Genomic DNA, 17882 nt, shown 5'->3' with positions numbered 1-17882 from the left:
CACGGCACTTGCCGCGATGTAACAAGCTACAAATAAGGTCGTCAGATAGTTTTCACTCATGGAAACCCCCACCCTTAGCGGTGAATAATTTGGAAGAAACAGCTGCATCATCCCGGAGGACTCTGCGTTGCCAAGATGGGATGGAGAGTCCATTGTACAACCTTCAGTTAAGCACCCACCTGGCCATGATGAATGATTCGAAAGCTAGGATGGGTGAAGGATATCTGCATGGTGGGAGTGACACTCGCGTACGTCACTGTGTAGGACAGCCCTCATTTCCAGCCAACTGAACGTAATTCAAGCGCCGTTTGCGCTTCCAATGATCAAACTAAGATCTTGTTTCAAGGACTTGCAAGTTCGACACACTGTTCATTTTGTCCTGGGGGCGATGAGCTCAGATGCAGACCCCGTCAGTTTTATACAACCGATATGTCTGCTTGCAGAAGCGATATATTATACAACATTGAGGGGCGGACACACCCAAGATTTTCCAAGCATCTTCACAATGTATGCGTGTATGGAGATCCTGAGCAGGTCTTGAGTTGGTTAGAGGCATGCACGAAAGCCTAGGGTGGTACGCTACATAGCATCTGTCACAGATTTTCTCCAATTGATGTGGAGATCCTTACTACTAAATCTGCGACAACTTAGCCGGAAGCTGTGTGTCCACGTCTATCAACCAATCGGTCTATGTCTATGGCAATTTTCACAGAGGTACTGAGTCCTAGATAATAGTCCTGACTACCACATGGACTTGGACGCTGACTTTGAAACCGAATCAGACGTTGAACTGGATGAAAATGGAAGTTCTTCACGGAGTGCCAATGAGGACGATTTTGACAAAGAAGACCTCTGGCCTTCCCAAAAGCAGGCCACCAAATTATAAAATCCTGAAGCCGGGGGGCGAAGCGGCTAGCCCGCTTGAAATATAACAGAGAGAATACTACAAACGATAGAGAGCCAATTTGCCGCCCGGGCAGATGATAATAGAGAAAGATCGAAGCAAAACATGCGAAATAGGCGGCGTGCGCACCCGGAGAAGGCCAAAAACACTGAGCCAAATATTGCCACAAGGGTAAAAGGCAGGGGATACCAGCGGGAGAGACGCAAAACAAACACTGGAAGTGATAAATGACTATGATGCATGATCAGAAGTGGAGAATCATGCGAGGTCGCATTGCTGCTCAACAGCGGGTGCGAAGAGCCAAATAAAAGGAGTTCTTGCCAGACGAGAACCCAAAGAAAGGAACAGGGACAACGGATTTTGACTCAAATGGGAAAGAATGTCATGTCAAAAGAGAGGGTAGTGCAAACAGCGCTAGTAATACCTGAATTGTAGAAATGACCTTGATAACTCTCGCCTTTGTGGATCTTTTGAGAATGGAGGGCATCTTCCAAGTCGATGAACCACCAACGAGTATCCAGGCAAGAGCCAAAGCTTAGAAAAGCCAGAGAAGAGAGCCACTAATAGGACAAGATCAGAAAGGCAATGCTGGGTTTGTCAATTGCCACGGTCGGGTACCACGAGATGAATGGCTAGTAATGGTATAGTCAAGCTCGAAAGTGGCAACAACGAGAAGAATTGGTTTGTGATCAGATGTTCGATAAGCAGCAGCTGTGGAATATCTTCAGCCTCAATAGTATCTTGTACCGTAGCATGAAACTAAAACTAAACATTGCACATTCTCATTGACATCTTGTCAGGTCACCCCTATGGACTACTAGGCATTGTTGCGGAGAACTTAGAATTGAAAAGATAAAAGTCTCTTAAATCTAGTCCCATTAATAAAAGTTATATTAGTTATTTTCATTCATCTCAAAAGCTTAAAGTACTTGATAATGTTAGATTAATAAAGCACCAACTGAGCTCACATAGCGCCAAGTAATGTTCGTCTTTCCAGATGCTACCAGCCGACAGTGATTTCCAGACGTTCATACAGCAAGACTCAGTGAAGGACTAAAGAAAAGAACGAATATTCAGCTTGCTGCTAATATGTTATCTAGACATAAGCCAATTTATTTGTGCTGCAACAGCCTTATTGGGTTGATCACAGCAAAACACAATTCTTGCCATGGACGCTTTGTTGAGGGGAGAGGGAGATGAAGAAAAACTGCCCCGAAGGACAGGTCACCCGAAGGTCATGTGCTGCTGTACATCGATCTGTACAATTGCGTAGATTGAACATTAATTCAACAAGTCGTATTTCAAGCTACCAACTAAGACACGTTGGTGGAAATAATAATAAAGTCCTAGCATTAGCACTAAAGTACAAGGTTCCACTTGCCCTGTTACTGGGAGATAGAGGTCAGCTAGTTGGAGGCTATTTATTCCATGATGGCATTGAAAGAGATGCGTGGGATTTTGATCTTCAGTGCTGACATGGATTAAGACGCTACATCCAGTACCAGAGAACAATCCTCAGCAGTGCATCACACTACAATGGGAGGATATTGTTCAATACAACATGGATATGCTCCTTGTACGTACGCCTCCGCCTTCGATGCTCGATGACCTTCGAAAGTGTGTGGGTGTCGGGATTCAGCAACAAGGAAAGAAAAATCGAGAGATTCGAGGCTGAAGTGATTCATTCGACATCCTAAATTATCAATGCACTCCTTAGGTTTAGTAAGTTGAAGCCGTTTCTCCGTTATACTTTTGGAGTTTGATTGGGGGTAGTATACTCGCCAGTTGGTGTAATGGCATGTGCAAGGAATATTGTCCATCCAGAAAGCCGGCAATGCGACACCCGTCTAATAATAGTAAAGAGAATATAGAAAGAAAATCCATGACTCCGCGAAACCTACATATGGAGACTATCTAGAATCCCATCTACTTACTACCTCCCATCATAATCATGGTAATGTTATGTCTACCACCAGAATGCTAAATGCTACTAGTAGTCTTTCAGACTTAATGTACGCATAGAAGCGCCCATTAAAACCCACCGTAAGTGCCTAGGAGCGACAGAATAACGGACCGATCAACTTCAATAGACAAACTAACACAGCAAGTAAGAAGAGTACGTGACTTAAGTACAGGCAGAGACTACGTACTCTACCGGCCACACCCATTGGTCAAGACAACAATTAACTTAAGAGCAGTTGCTTAGCTTACAATCATTTCTGGCTAGGTTATCCGAATTACGGAACTTGTTACCGTCGTAGTAGTGGGTTGTTGCTTCCAAAGTAAATGATATAAACGATGATCAATACGCTCTAATATCATTGAGATGATAGAGGGAGTTATTATGAAGACAGAATAAAGCTGGAATGGTTATTCTGAGCTACATACACATGGATGGCATGTCGGAGACGGTGACTTGAGCGGTTTAGATGATGACTGTTGTGTGGACTTCATAGGGTAGTTGCGGCATGATAAGGTTGTAACTTGGTAGTTACAACACAAACACGAATCAAATAGAGCCGAATGCAACTATAGAACCAACAAAGGCTTGACGTAAGCTCAAGTCGCAGAGACATCTCAAACATGTATCGTTATCTACTGTAACCAACGAAGTCGATATGTCTTTGTTTGTCGAAGTTCTCCGATGCGGGGGGACGTCTAAGCAGGAGCACTGTGATTGGTTGGCGATATGATTAGTCAGCCACCGCTGACGGCTTACTAAGATTTTGATATAGAACGACTACTTCAGCTTCATGTCGCCGAAAACGGAAAACGCTACAAAATGCCTACGATGCGAGTTAAATGAACGAAACGAGTCGTAATTCAAGTTTTGTAGGATCAACTACATAAACTTAAAGTCTAATTCCGTAATTCCATTGTTTTGTTTGATCATCAAAGGTTCATCATGCCATTTTCACCCTGCACCACCTTATTTCTTACCGGCCTTCTGGGCGGCCTTGGTGACCTTGCCAGAACCACCCTCCTTCTTCTCAACAGCCTTGATGACTCCCACAGCAACAGTCTGTCTCATGTCGCGGACGGCGAAACGACCAAGAGGGGGGTAGTCAGTGAAAGCCTCAACACACATGGGCTTGGAGGGAATCATCTTGACGATGGCAGCGTCACCGGACTTGATGAACTTGGGGGCAGATTCAACAGACTTTCCGGTACGGCGGTCAATCTTCTCAAGGAGCTCAGCGAACTTGCAAGCAATGTGAGCAGTGTGGCAGTCCAGGACGGGAGCGTAACCAGCGCCGACCTGACCGGGGTGGTTGAGGACGATGACCTGGGCGGTGAAGCTCTCACAGCCAAGAGGGGGGTCGTTCTTGGAGTCACCGGCAACGTTACCACGGCGAACCTCCTTGACGGAAACGTTCTTGACGTTGAAACCAACGTTGTCACCGGGGACACCCTCCTTGAGCTGCTGGTGGTGCATCTCAACGGACTTGACTTCAGTGGTGACGTTGGCGGGAGCGAAGGTCACGACCATACCAGGGGCAATGATACCGGTCTCGACACGACCGACGGGAACAGTTCCAATACCGGAGATCTTGTAGACATCCTGGAGGGGAAGACGGAGGGGCTTGTTGGAGGGACGGACGGGGGGCTCGATGGCGTCGATGGCCTCAAGGAGGGTCTTACCGGTGACCTTGCCGGCCTTGGTCTCCTTCTCCCAACCCTTGTACCAGGGGCAGTTGGGGGAGGGCTCGAGCATGTTGTCACCGTTGAAACCGGAGATGGGGACGAAAGGAACACCCTTGGGGTTGTATCCGACCTTCTTGATGAAGTTGGAGGTCTCCTTAACGATTTCGTTGTAACGGTCCTCGGACCACTTGCAGGTGTCCATCTTGTTGAGGGCAACGATGAGCTGGCGGACACCGAGGGTGAAAGCAAGCAGAGCGTGCTCACGAGTCTGGCCATCCTTGGAGATACCAGCCTCGAACTCACCAGTACCGGAGGCAATGATGAGGATAGCGCAGTCAGCCTGGGAGGTACCAGTGATCATGTTCTTGATGAAGTCACGGTGACCGGGGGCGTCTATGATGGACGTTAGTATATTGATTTGATGAAGAGAGAGAACTGTCAGTACATACCAATGACGGTGACCTCATACTTGCCAGTCTGGAACTTCCAGAGGGCAATGTCGATGGTGATACCACGCTCACGCTCGGACTTGAGCTTGTCAAGAACCCAAGCGTACTTGAAGGAACCCTTACCGAGCTCGGCGGCTTCCTGTAGGATGTAGTTAGTACCGTGTCTTGATAGAACACTGTCGGATGTATGATCCTCCTTACCTTCTCGAACTTCTCGATGGTACGCTGGTCGATACCACCGCACTTGTAGATCAGGTGACCAGTGGTGGTGGACTTGCCGGAATCGACGTGGCCGATAACGACGATGTTGATGTGAGTCTTGTCCTCCTTACTGTTGTTGAAGATAGCCGTTAGCCGATGTCCTTTCTCCCTCAGATGATGGATTGTTGTCTGAACCTACCCCATGATGACGGTTGTGAATGAACTCGAAGTTCTTTTTTGGAATTAAGAAAAAGTCTGTAGAAAAAATTGCTCAGATACTACGGCCAGAACGCGTAGAGGTGCTGAGCAACAAAGTCAGTTAGAGAGAGGGATGAATGAAGAAAGAGAGAAGAGACAGGAAGGAAGAGAGAGATGGGAGGGGAAGATATACGTACTGAAGCGGACGAGGGAGGAAAGGGAAAGGAAAAATTTGTGGGAGGGGGAGGAGGGGAAATACTTATATGGAGGGGTCAAGCGAGAAGGCGACTAAGCGGGCGGGCTTCAACCCTTGGCTTTGACTTGAATTCATTGGACATGGAGGGGTAATGCCCCCACCACGCAGGTGCGGGACCAACGCAGAATCTTCACGGCGGAGCCTTTTCCAGACTCAACTGGACACGCTTGCAGCCCAGCAACACTGCGCGATCAGCCTGTCCTTTTCTCGCCTTTCCTTGGTTCCTCGCCTTCGGAGCGCCGAACTACGACCCCACCTTGACCACTCTTTCATCGAAAATTTTTCTCTCTCTCTCGGTCCCCTCCCTCCGGTCCTCTTGTCTATCTAGCTGGACTAACTCATCTAGCTCTATCCGTTGGTAAATTGTGGATTATTGGACTGAAATCCTGGGCATCAACGCAGCGGTGGGTTGATGATGGCCTGGCCTGTTTGGTCATGTTTGCAACCGAACCCCGCGGCAAGCGGCTGTTGTTATTTGTCCGCTCTCAGGCTGCTGTGGCACGGCCGAGTGGCGCCCGCCCGGTCCACTTTTTTGGTGGAAATCCCTGTGAGGTCAACGACCAACGTAGCAAACTAGATAGCAGCAACAGCAGTGGGAGTATAGCAATGTTGGTATTTACTCGGGACATTGTACTCGCTATCATGGGATGATGCTCAATAATATCTCAAATTCTTACTAGCGATTCACATTAAAAAAATGATGTGGACACCCGACAATCTCAAACATCATCGCTTTTTTGATAGTGGGATGGCTGGTGCGGCAAAACATGTGAGAGAAAATCTTTTTTTCCCTTTTGCCCACATCATTTTTTTGCCATCATCACTGCCCCTCACTTAGTGTCTTGACCTGACAGTGCGGTTAGGTATCTAGCCTTTCTCTTTTCTTTTTATTTCGTCTTTTTTCTTTTCCCATCCTTAACCAACCCCCTTCCTCTTTGGGACCCCGACAGTGACTGTTTTGAGGATAAGAGAAAAAGAAGTGAGAAAAAAATGACTCAAGATTTGGTACCGTACCAGAAACAACACACACAAAGGATCCTTTCTACAAAGTACCACTTACTATACTCCTCCTAATCTGGTAGCTTACCTGGATCTGGCCAATCCCAATCGGGCCATTATTTGCCCGCCGTTGCCAGGTTACCATGAATAGTTAGTACGTAGATTTCGTTGGCGGCGGCAAATTCTGTAGGAGGGGGAAATAGGAACGGAAAAAAAAGTCCCAAAAAAATTAAATACTAAAAAAATAATAATAAATTGGATCAACGAGGCGGGAAGAAAATTTCTTCTTTTGCGCTTAATCTGACATACTTTTCTTAGCTCACTCCAATAGGGAGTAGGCGTGTATTTTAATCACTCTTGTATAGTAGTTGCTATGGATTGGTGTCATCATCCATTGAGGGGTATCTCTAGTAGTAATCTCGATGTAAATCATCGCAAATGGGAATAATCACAATCGCAGGGGCCCAGATCATCATCCTAATCATACACCGTAGCACCAGCCTTCCCTTTTTTTTTTCCCTTTCCTACAATTCCCGTTCTTTCTCTACGTTATCCCCCGCCCCTCTATTATTCGAACAACACATATTGTTCTCCAGGGATATCTCCATAGTCCAAACTCTAATAATGGAGTAGCCTCAGTTCTCTCTCCATCGGGCACCACACGTGGTACACTGTCAACCGCAATCAGCAAGGCATGTCAGGCCAGATGCATGAGAACCGCATAAGCCGCTGGTGCGCACCCACCTTTAGGAATGTGGTCATCGGTTCGTCTGCACTCCGAATCTGCAGCTGGAAAAAGTATGCGCGGTCGCCATTACAGTCTTCTGCGGGGCATTGAGCTGCGGGTAGGGAAAAAAGGGAAGAGAAAGCACAACATTAGCCCCAAGCCCCCAAGTTTATTCCAACAACCGTAGGGAAGAGTGCCCCTCCAGGCTTGTGACTTACTGGCCACGCTATCCGCATTTGCGAATTCTTCCTTGCCTCCAAAGACATCTTCCACTTCCTTCTGCTTCATGGGGGTCTTCTCAAACCAGCTCTGGTCCAGAGCATATTGGTATGGGCAGGTGCGGCATTCGAATCGGTTGACACCTAGGGGATGTCTTGTGGTCGGTTCCGCACGAGAGATCGTGAGCGCATTGCTGCAGTTAGGGCAGACTGGGGAGTAGAAAGGTGAGGGTTAGTTAACAAGTACTGTAAATGTAGGGGCTGCAAGAGGAGAAAACTAACAGGTCAACGGCATCGTGAATATTGCTTGCTTGCTTGCTTCCTCCTGGGTGAAAGTCCGTCAATCAATCAAGGGATCAATCAGTCAGTCAGTTTGTAGCACAATTCTCGCATAGCATAGCCTTCATAAAGGCGGTTACGGGACTGGTGCAGCTGCCACTGTCCGGCGCAAGTAAGGGTCGCAGCGATCTGGACGATAATCGCCGGCTAGCTGCTGAGGCTCTTATCGACCGGCGATTTCGTTGGCGGAGAGATTCACCGCCGCCGATTGGACGCGGGGCTGCCTGGCCGGCCGGAGTAACCTCCCTTCCGAATGGCTGTCCGCGGCGGGAGTCATGCATTCCATTCCACTACTGTACTGTATGCTCGGCCGCGGGGAACAACAATAGGAGACAGTATCCCACTGATAGTACTTTTAAACGCAGCTGCAAGGAATCTACATCGATCAAAGCTTTCTGTGCCTTTCCTCAACGCTCAGGGCTACTGACTCACTACCCTGAAACACTACCGTCGATTGTTTCAGTTGCTTTTGAGGCATTGCTGATCCCCAGTCCTCGTTTCCGACACCGCCTCCTTTACCACCTTCGCGGCTAACCCGGCCCCATACTTGCGGCATTTGTTTGACCCCTCCGCGCAACCACCCTTGACTATTCAAGATACAGCTACTTGTCGTACCCTACACTTGTGATTTCTCAAGAACAACCAACCATGGCTGACGAAGTGAGTGCTGCAATACCCCCCACTCCGGTTCCGTTGCTAACAAGCATTGGTTGCATAGGGCGCTTCCCCCCGTGAACTAGTCGTAGAGGCCTGCCGTCGAGATCAGCCTCACTTGATAGAGGGTGTCCTGGAGCGTATGGAGGGAAAGTCGAATGAAGAAGTGGCCGAATTCTTCAACGGTGTGACGGATTCGATGGGGAATCACGCTCTTCACATATGTGCTACGTACGGTAGCTGTAAGTGAACACCCCTCATTGAGACCACAGCCCTATCCTCTTGGCATCAGCACTGCCTTATACACATGCTGATCTAATGACATTGTGTTGCAGACGACGTCATGGACGCCCTCTTCGATATTCAGTACTTCGAATGCGACCCCCTCACCCGTCTGGACAAAGATACCCCGCTGCATACCGCCGTGCGCTATGCGAACGAGAAGGACGCCGAACTAGGCGAGGCAATGATCAAGATGATGTGCGAAGCCGGTTGTGACCCGCGTGTCAGGAACAAGCACGGTCAGAAACCAGCTGATCTCGTCTACAATAACCAGGAGATCAAGACCACGCTACAGCAAGCAGAGTACATCATGGCGGAGGGGCTAAGGGAGGATGCGGACAATGGATCGGTTCACGACAGCGCCAGTGACAGCGAATAGACGGCAACAACTGTGTATAGCGACTTTTTTGATCATAGATATACCACTGATGATTACTTTGTTCCTGTATTCGAAGCATAGATGGCTGTTCGGATGCATGCGGCCAGTCCGCGGGCCTAATATGAATTCTTGTTAAACCATCAGTGGTGTTTTGGGCTGGTACCAACTATGATCTTCTTCCATACCAGGTGAGCAATCTATGCAAGTCAGAACCATAATCAACGGGTATCATTCAGACAGAATTTAGCTAGAAAACAATACAACAAACGACAAGTCATCACATAAACAAAAAGGAAGACATGGTGGTCAACCATCGCTCTCCTCCTCCTCACTCTCCTCCTCATCCTCGGATTCAGGCAACCGCCTATTAACCCGGCGGCTAGGCTGCTCCCGCCTCTGCCTTTGCCTCCCGTCCTCCTCTCCATCACCACCACCACCACCACCACCACCACCCTCCTCAGCCTGCTCTTCCTGGGCACGCGGTTCCGGCTGCTTAAGCCCAAGACTCCGCGCCAGCCGGATCTCAAACTCATCATCCCTCTCACTGCCCTCAGACTGTCCATAGACCTCCCGAACCAACCTCGCAACCCCCTTGGTCCCCACCTCAATCTTCCCCCTAGGCCCAAGGATATACTCAATGACCTCCTCTCCACCATCCACATCGCGATTGCGCACCAAATACCCCTCCTTACACAACCGCTGCAAGAACCGATCCGTCCGATCAATAGGCGTCCACGCATCCGTATTAGTCCGCTTCAGATATCTCTCAAGCTTCTGCTCATGAATCGTGCCCCCATTAAGCACAATCACCGCGATAATAAAACTATACAGCCCCGTATATGTACTCTCCATGGGCGCCCTACTAGGCAACAAAATCTCAGGCTTCCGGTACTTCGTCGGCAACGTAGTCGTCACTATCCAGGACTTGTTCGTAGATGAGGGCTTTTCAACCTTTTGCGCAGCTGTTCACATCCACATCCACATCCACCAGTTAGCCAATACACACCTTCACACGAAATAGATATAAATAGATAGAAAAACTCACCCCTCCTCTGCTGCACCGTAACCTTCTCCTTAACCGGCAACTCCATCATCTCCATCCCAAACTTCTCCTGCAACACCCTCTGCGCCTCCTCAAACACCGTCTTGAACTGTCTCGTCCCCTGCTCCCCAAGCACCTTAACACTAATATCCGATCGTCGGATCGGCAGACGCGAGAACTCGCTCGCTAGCGCTAACCGCACCATCTTCTTCACCATCACGTCCGTGCTACTGGGCGCCCGCGTATCGTACGCATAATCCGAACCGGCATCGTCGTCGTCGTCGTCGCCATCGTCTCCGCTATGCGCCGCTGCTACCCGGCGTCGTTGCGTCGCGGGCGTGGGAACGTCGTCTTCTTCGCTGGGTGAGTCGGGGACCTTTGCATGCAGTTACATGTTAGATTTGAGCTTGGTGCAGTGTATAGGTATGAGTGAGTGACATACCGCGCGGCGTTTACGGGCAGGTGCCATTGCTTCGGGTCTTTTTTCTCTTCTTCGTCTGGGTGGGGATGTGGGTGTTGTAGTTGTCTATGAATGCTATACTGACAGCCTACATGGCAATGAGCATCTGGTCTCTTCCTGTCTGTTTTTGTGTTGTTTTGTGTTGTTTGTCTGTAAGGACAGGCAAGTAACGGCGTATTGATTGTTGCCGACGGTTTCCCTTTGTTCGGTGGAACGCGCTGCGGCGCGACTAGATTCGGGTGGGGCGCGGCGGGCGTGATTTATCCTATTTGGGTATGATGTGCTTGGCGGGTAAGATAAGGGTTTGATATGATACTACAGGTTGGTTGCGCAGCAATTGATGCATGCTTTCATTGAGATTGTTGGCTGATTACTGTGTGTGTTATTGGCTACAGGGTAGGATATGTTGTTTAGTGTGTAAGAATAACTTTAGCCACATAGTATTAGTGCCTTTTTTGGAGGGTTCAGTGTACGGTTCTCTTTGTTCTATGAAGCGTTAGTTCGACTAGTTACGTCTACTCTTTGCAGCAGTACCATGGACGAGATAGTGCAGAAATGCCAAATACGAATATGAAAGAACATGTTTTGTGTCCAATAGGTGGTAGGGGGTAATGGGGTTATCAATAACAAAAACAGAAAAAGAAAAATGGAATGAAAAAGAAATCTCCCCGACTGGGAGTCGAACCCAGGTCTCCCGCGCTTGTTCCCGAAAGGGGATTGACAAGCGGAAATCATGACCGTTAGACCATCGAGGATTTGATATGTTGGTTTCCCTATTTTTGACATTATGTTTGAAAATAGCAATTGGGGTTTATGTTGTCTTCAAGGGAAGTTTCGTTGACATCGCTATTGGTTTGGGATCATTGTTTTGGGTGATTGTGTAAATGACAGTTGGAATACTCTAATGAGGCTGAATCTGTATGCTGGTTTGATGGTGAAGCTGTGCGCTGAGTGGTTGTCGGTGCTTGCTAGTACTAATAGTACCAGCATCTTCGGTTGAGCCAATATATATTCACGGCACCACCATCGTTGTCAGTCTGCAGCGACATCGACACCATGGTAATATCCAGATCACTATATGCACACCAATACTACCACCGATAGAATAGATGCAAGCCATTGGCCGTCAAAGGCATGATCACCAGGTAAGCATAGACCGAACAAGCATAACAAGGATCGAGATCTTGCCAGATATCTACACACGGCCACCAACGTACGTGCGTCTACAAGCATCCTCAACGTAAACGCCGTAGCAGGATGTCTATACCTATCGGTAAGTTACAGAAGTCTACATAGACGGCAGATGCTCTACCATATGCCAGTGATAAGAAATAACCTATGCTTGTATTGCTCGGGTTGGCTCCGGCGGGATATTAATTCAATTGGGCCAATGCACCAATCACGGCCACGATATCCCCGCGCAGCCCTAACTCGATGTTTCCGGCGGCATCAACAGCCAAGTATTCCCCCAAACTTCCCCAACACGATGACACACACGAGGTAAATGTGCCCAATAAAGTTAGCTTCACAGGGATCAGAAAGAGATGAAACCAATAATTATGTGTCACTGGTTGCTGTGGCGCCAGGACTGCCTCGAACACCCCGAAAGCTAGCGGATTTTTGATATTAGATAGAAAGGACACCGAAAGTTGAAACCAAATATCAAACTTTTATCGCCCAATTCAGTGATGACCGACTCATATTAGTCACTTAGTTGCACCGGATTCTTACCAAACAGAATTCAGATTTTAGCTTGCCACCGCCATCGGTAATTAAGGCACGACCACCGCGCCATGGAGAACATGCCCATCGCGATGACCAGAACGGCACCGAGAAAGGCCACCATGGCCTGCTTTCCGACCGTCTCAATCATCTCACCACCAATGGGGATACTGATTAGGGTACTGCTCAGATGTATTAGCACATTCCTCTACAATAGTTCGGGCGGCATACGCAAAGCTGACGGTCAGATAGCAAACCCCGAATCTCCCTCCCACTTCGCTGGCTTTGGAAATTTGACCGATGCAAGCTGGCGCCAGACTAATAAAGGAACCGGAAGCAAATCCATATACACAGCTGAAGATATAGAGTCCCGCCAACTTGCTTCCGAAGGGTAGCCAGATGACAAAGACTGCTACGGCACCCAGGCCGAGCAGTCCTATCTGCGTGTTGATTCGCCCATACTTGTCTGCGACACCACCAGCAACGAGGCGACCAATGGTAGAACACCTAGACAATTGCATCAGATTTGATCGGATTTTTATAGTTATGGTATCATGGCGGCCCCTACACGTTCAAAATAGACAGAAGGATGATGCTGGTGGTAGTGCCAAATCCCTGCATTACAACATATGTCGGGTAGAGACCGAGGCAGCCAAAGACTTCCAGTTCCATGACTACAGGTCATTAGCAAACCAATATTACCCTAGAGCGGCCGAGAGTCTTGGGCTTACTGAATGTTCCCATGGTCAACCAGGTAAACCTGGCGTCCTGGAAGGCACGCACGTTGATGCTCGGCTTGCTCTGGCTTCTTGGTAGACGAGAACGAACAAAAGCAATTCCCATCGCACACAAGGTCCCCACAATCAATGCAAGCAGCCGCATGGTCCACTTGTATCCAAGGTCCTTAAACCCTGCCCGGAGAACCCAGGGGAATACCACTCCCCCAACTCCCGCTCCGGCCATCGCCGTGCCCATAGCCAAGCCAACTCGGCGATCGAACCAATGGGGAACGGCAGAAATGGCAGCCGTGCTCAACAGAGCAGCGCCCATGCCAGTGAGAACACCAAAGGTCAAGATAAATTGCCAGTAGAGTTGGCATTCAGCCATCAATAGCAGGCCCGCGACGTAGCAGGCCGTCCCGGCAATGAGAATGCCCGTAGGTCCGTACCTGTCGAACATCGGACCAACCTGGGCGCCCAAGCCCAGGCCACAGAAGACAAATAGACCCGGAATCCAACCGATGACACTACTGGTGTAGTCCGACAGCTGGTGACTGGCAAAATAACTCTGCAGGACACCAGTAGAGTTCATCATGCCGTAACTGCTCATCAGTAGGAAAAAGGACCCCAAAACAACAACCCATGACCTGGTTCCACCATCTGGAAATATATCATGGGGAGTAGTGTCACGGACGTGAAAGGTGTTGGTGGAGATTTGAGCTGGTGCTTCAACGATCTCGAACGATCGGGGTCTGCCGTAGCTGGCAGTGGAATGCGCGGCGCTAAGGTCAGACGGGCCTTGCAAGTCTGTTGAGCGCCAGGGCTGCTCGGCGATGGAGGCGGCCGACTTTTGCTCAAGCGCCATAGTTGATATTATGTTCTGCTAGCACTGAGCGTAATCTGCGCGTAGCAGAGGCCAAAAGAGAGCGGGGTGCTTGAGATATAGTCGGTCAGGCATACGGCGGGGGCCAGATTGGGTTACGGGCCTGGGCTGAAGGATCATCGGCGGGATGATCCTATCGGACCTCTCAGCGAGTTCCTCGTCCAACTTCGGCTCGGTTTCCGAACGCGGCATTTCACCATGAGTCAGTGAGCTGCAGCTAAAACCTGCTGTCGGTGAAAAATTGAGTGTTCTATCTCACATCAATACGTGGTGTTGGTCGGACGACAGCATATTCGGCATCATGCTCGGGTGTTGCACGAACGGCAGGACCTCAATGGCACAGCCGGATAGGTGTTCAACTTATTATGTCGCCTTAATCTAGGCTGTCAGTATACAAAGAATAGAGGAAGACGCTGGAGGATGTCTGCAGTGAATCGTGTCAAGGAGGAAGTACCTTGCTTCGTGTCTTGGGTTGTCAGTGAAACAATCTGATTTGTTTGATGGATAGCTTGGTGATCACCCCCAGAGAGTAACAAGTCAAAGCTAATGATGGACTTCACGCATTGTACTCCGATATAAGCAAAGATGCGAATTGCAAACCCACAAAAGCTGGTCGCGCAATGCGCATCGATGTTGAGATGTTGACAAATACGAAGGAGCCCGTCGACAGGTACTTCGGCTTTTGATCCATAATATATCGAAATCTGGCCTGACAAATTCAAATTGATGAACTGAGCCATTGACCTGTTGAGTTGTTGGCTGTGTCTCCTCCAGAGATTTGCAAGGTGGTGTGGATGGAAAGTGTGATGAGGGACATAGTATCGAAGCCGGGAGCGAGGATCCCCGACATCCCCATCCGGTATCTTGCCCTGGGGCACGTGCTGTACATACTAGGCAGTCGATCATTTTGATTCCACATAATCATCAATCTCACTTGAGTTCGGAGTTATTGGACAAGAACATACATCGTGGGTGCCGAAACTGACTGTATCTGAGATGGACGGAAATAGACCTTGAGAGCAACCTCGCTTCGCTCCCGATAAACCAACAATGATTATATGGCGGATATAAAGTCAAAAGGCAAATCTTGTAGTGACACAGGCAAGCCACGGCGCATTTGAAACTCAAACATGCAGACGCCCGAAAAGCTTCTCTTGACGACCTTGACCCGCCCGTTGAGGAGCCTGTCAGGCATGGGACTAGCTCATTATGTCAGGAATAATGCCACAAGCGCTTCTTGAGACTTTTCAAAGAAATCATCTCACTCTTGGCGCTGCTTTCGGCATTCTCCAAGTGGTGCTTCATCACGGATTGCTTCGAGATAGTACCCAACAGACATGTGCCACTGCAAACTACTATCCACAGAACCCAATACGGTGTTTTACGTAGAATATTCATCCTTTCATCATGCAATGCTGATCACCCCTTCATGCCCCAGACATAAATCCTCACCGTGACACGTGATCGACTTGTCATCTTGCAAAAGTCCTCGTCTATCCGTCATCTACGCGCTTCATTGTTTCTCGCCTTCACAAATGAAATCCCAGTATGAATGAGCAACTAGTACTTGAGAGGAAACGTCGCCGACAGGAGCTGAATAATATTTATGGACAGCTTGGCGACTTTGATCATCGTTTGTTACGAGCCCATCTTGAGCAGGTCAAAATCAATCACACAGAAATGTCACTGGATGCCAGTAATCCTCCCTATTACTTCTCCTCTTACCTGTGTCCCATCAAAGAACCCGACTATGAATATCCCGAGGATGCAGAAGATTGGCCGGAATTCGACGGATGCCCATACAAGAATGCAGAACACCTCGCCATTTGTCTGAACCGATTTCTCTGTCGTTGCGAGATGCCAAAAGCAGACACTCACCCACCTCGCTTTAGAATGTCCTCGTTAGTTTCCCCCCTCATTTTTTTGAATACTCAACTTTATTAATATTTAGCCGCCCAGTTGGGGAAATTTCAATTTTCAAGACTTGGGCTGCGTAACTTTGGGCTCTCAGTGGCAGGTTGAATCAGTTTAGTACGATACCAACACTGAAGCTCCTCATATCGTGGCTCTCATGTGGAGTGAGCTCGCCCACCCACAGAACAAGGAGCTTTGCCGCAGCGAGGTTGACGCCGCGATTATGATCATGCACGGCCGCTTGCGAGACCCATCACTCCGACCTCATGTTATTGCCCCTGTAAGCCTTCAGCTACTCCTGTTATTCAGGTAAGCGTGAGACGCTAACCGCTCTTGCAGGTCCTGCTGCTATCAGCCATTGGAGAGCACTACCTCCGGATTGTTGAGGCATACTTTGACAAGGGCCAGCTTGTCATGCGAAGTTGCCCGCTTATGGACATGCGGGAGCGGGACATGAATTGGCTCATCACCTTGGCGAAGTGGTGCTGGGGAGGCCCTAGCAGCAAGAGTACCAAGTTCATCAAGACTTAATCGATATCGGTATCGTCTTTTGGTTTAGGTTTACGGCGTTATGGATACCCATGGTTTTTGGACTGGATGATTGGACATGTCGGGTTAGGGTTAGGGTCAGGGATATGAGCTAATGACTTGAATTGCGAATAGCTTAACGATACATAATAAGCAGTTTGTGTGCTATGGCAAGACCGTGATGGTAGTACGGATTTATCTTTCTGAGTTGGCTTGTAGTAGCAATGATAGGCTTGGTCTTTCTGTGATTGCTTGGAAGTGCAGACCGAAGACTTGGATCGTAAATTGGTGCACCTGGTATTGGCATGGCATTGGTGTTGTGCGCAGCTGGGGGGGAGGACTCGTGAGATTTCTGGTATTAGGAGACGGGTATATGAATGACACTTGGACTGAAGGAGACAGTGAAGGAGGGCTACCGATCAATTTAATCTGATTAGAATAAAAATTGCTTGTGTTGTATAAAACAACAAAAAGAAAAAAAAGAAGAATACATACAACAGAAGGGATTCGCTGGTGGTCACCCACCCAACTACTAACCTCCCGGCGTGTGGCTTAAGTACGGCTGAGCGGACGGGAAGCCCTGTTTTCCACACCCTGTGGTCGTATGTACTTGAAGCATGATGAGAAGAGTACATATAGTATAAAACTTGAGAACACAAAGCTATTAGACAATGCACTGAAAGTGTGGTGGTGCCGCTGTGAAGAGTCTTGGCCGGCGCGCCGATATTCAACCGGCCTTTTCGGCTTGCAAGACGTATATAGTAACATGCATAGAATGTGAGGTGGCTCAAGAGAAGCTCGCATGAGCTTGATATGGCCCTCTATTTTACTTTGTTATTCTCTGGGTTCTAATCATATACTTACTAACATTTATTGTCGATGGTGGTTCTACCGTTGAGTCATTGAAGTATATCAGATATAGAATAAAGAATATGCGATCAGACTGACTAGTGCTATAAAGTGCCTACTGATTCTGTCATCCTCCAATCCCTACTCATCAGCAATTAGCTTGGATTGCAAGCGAACTACTTCGATCTCATGATATTTTCTGCATATGGACAGCTTCGATCAGACACAAACAAAGTATTAGTATTCTTAGTATCGACCGAAGCATTCATATAAGCGTTGACTCTTTGCTAGATAAGCCATAGACGGTGCCTTTACTGGATCATATATCCCATGGTACTCTTTGCGGTTATCCTATGTCATGCAGATGGAGAGTACTAACCTGATAACCCTACAGAGTCTATCTCCCTTCCCTTCCATCACCATGTCCCAATCTAGAGAATAGAGTATTAAGGCTGAGATACATCTCTAATCAAGACTTTATATTTGATGCTCCCACACGACATATCATCATATC

General features: G+C 48.4%; 6 protein-coding genes and 1 non-coding gene across 7 annotated transcripts; 2 read left to right on the top strand and 5 right to left on the bottom strand.

Annotated features, from left to right (window-relative positions):
• Positions 1-3712: 3712 nt before the first annotated feature.
• BO85DRAFT_451832 (elongation factor 1-alpha) lies at positions 3713-5501 on the bottom strand. Its single transcript, XM_025660682.1, has 4 exons — positions 5399-5501; positions 5200-5329; positions 4999-5137; positions 3713-4942 (listed from the first exon to the last, which is right to left on the bottom strand). The coding sequence occupies exons 1-4, from the start codon at positions 5401-5403 to the stop codon at positions 3834-3836; spliced, it is 1383 nt and encodes a 460-aa protein (XP_025512867.1). The 5' UTR covers positions 5404-5501; the 3' UTR covers positions 3713-3833.
• A 1528-nt stretch (positions 5502-7029) lies between these two features.
• Positions 7030-8089, bottom strand: BO85DRAFT_451831 (DNA-directed RNA polymerase III core subunit RPC11). The gene is made up of 4 exons (XM_025660681.1): positions 7880-8089; positions 7598-7807; positions 7397-7491; positions 7030-7323 (listed from the first exon to the last, which is right to left on the bottom strand). The coding sequence occupies exons 1-4, from the start codon at positions 7890-7892 to the stop codon at positions 7288-7290; spliced, it is 354 nt and encodes a 117-aa protein (XP_025512866.1). The 5' UTR covers positions 7893-8089; the 3' UTR covers positions 7030-7287.
• Positions 8090-8233: 144 nt separating this feature from the next.
• BO85DRAFT_451830 (ankyrin repeat-containing protein ANK1) lies at positions 8234-9544 on the top strand. Its single transcript, XM_025660680.1, has 3 exons — positions 8234-8596; positions 8655-8832; positions 8926-9544. The coding sequence occupies exons 1-3, from the start codon at positions 8585-8587 to the stop codon at positions 9249-9251; spliced, it is 516 nt and encodes a 171-aa protein (XP_025512865.1). The 5' UTR covers positions 8234-8584; the 3' UTR covers positions 9252-9544.
• BO85DRAFT_402707 (MAGE domain-containing protein) lies at positions 9455-10953 on the bottom strand. The gene is made up of 3 exons (XM_025657201.1): positions 10736-10953; positions 10297-10669; positions 9455-10213 (listed from the first exon to the last, which is right to left on the bottom strand). The coding sequence occupies exons 1-3, from the start codon at positions 10760-10762 to the stop codon at positions 9558-9560; spliced, it is 1056 nt and encodes a 351-aa protein (XP_025512864.1). The 5' UTR covers positions 10763-10953; the 3' UTR covers positions 9455-9557.
• Positions 10954-11417: 464 nt separating this feature from the next.
• BO85DRAFT_t208 lies at positions 11418-11508 on the bottom strand. The gene has a single exon. It is a non-coding gene; the product is annotated as a tRNA-Asp (tRNA).
• A 571-nt stretch (positions 11509-12079) lies between these two features.
• Positions 12080-14094, bottom strand: BO85DRAFT_479938 (MCT family MFS transporter). Its single transcript, XM_025662981.1, has 4 exons — positions 13207-14094; positions 13044-13149; positions 12707-12982; positions 12080-12657 (listed from the first exon to the last, which is right to left on the bottom strand). Exons 1-4 carry the CDS (start codon positions 14057-14059, stop codon positions 12495-12497), a joined length of 1398 nt encoding a protein of 465 aa, XP_025512863.1. The 5' UTR covers positions 14060-14094; the 3' UTR covers positions 12080-12494.
• Positions 14095-15757: 1663 nt separating this feature from the next.
• On the top strand, positions 15758-16522 carry BO85DRAFT_461638 (uncharacterized protein; the record flags this gene model as incomplete). Its single annotated transcript, XM_025661800.1, has 4 exons — positions 15758-15978; positions 16037-16070; positions 16110-16271; positions 16331-16522. 4 exons carry the CDS (start codon positions 15758-15760, stop codon positions 16520-16522), a joined length of 609 nt encoding a protein of 202 aa, XP_025512862.1.
• Between the last annotated feature and the right edge of the window lie 1360 nt (positions 16523-17882).

Source organism: Aspergillus piperis, assembly GCF_003184755.1.
Source record: "Aspergillus piperis CBS 112811 unplaced genomic scaffold BO85scaffold_17, whole genome shotgun sequence".
Lineage (NCBI taxonomy): Eukaryota > Fungi > Ascomycota > Eurotiomycetes > Eurotiales > Aspergillaceae > Aspergillus > Aspergillus piperis.
Note: the sequence above shows the minus strand (reverse complement) of the source record. Positions and strands in the feature narration are given on the sequence as shown.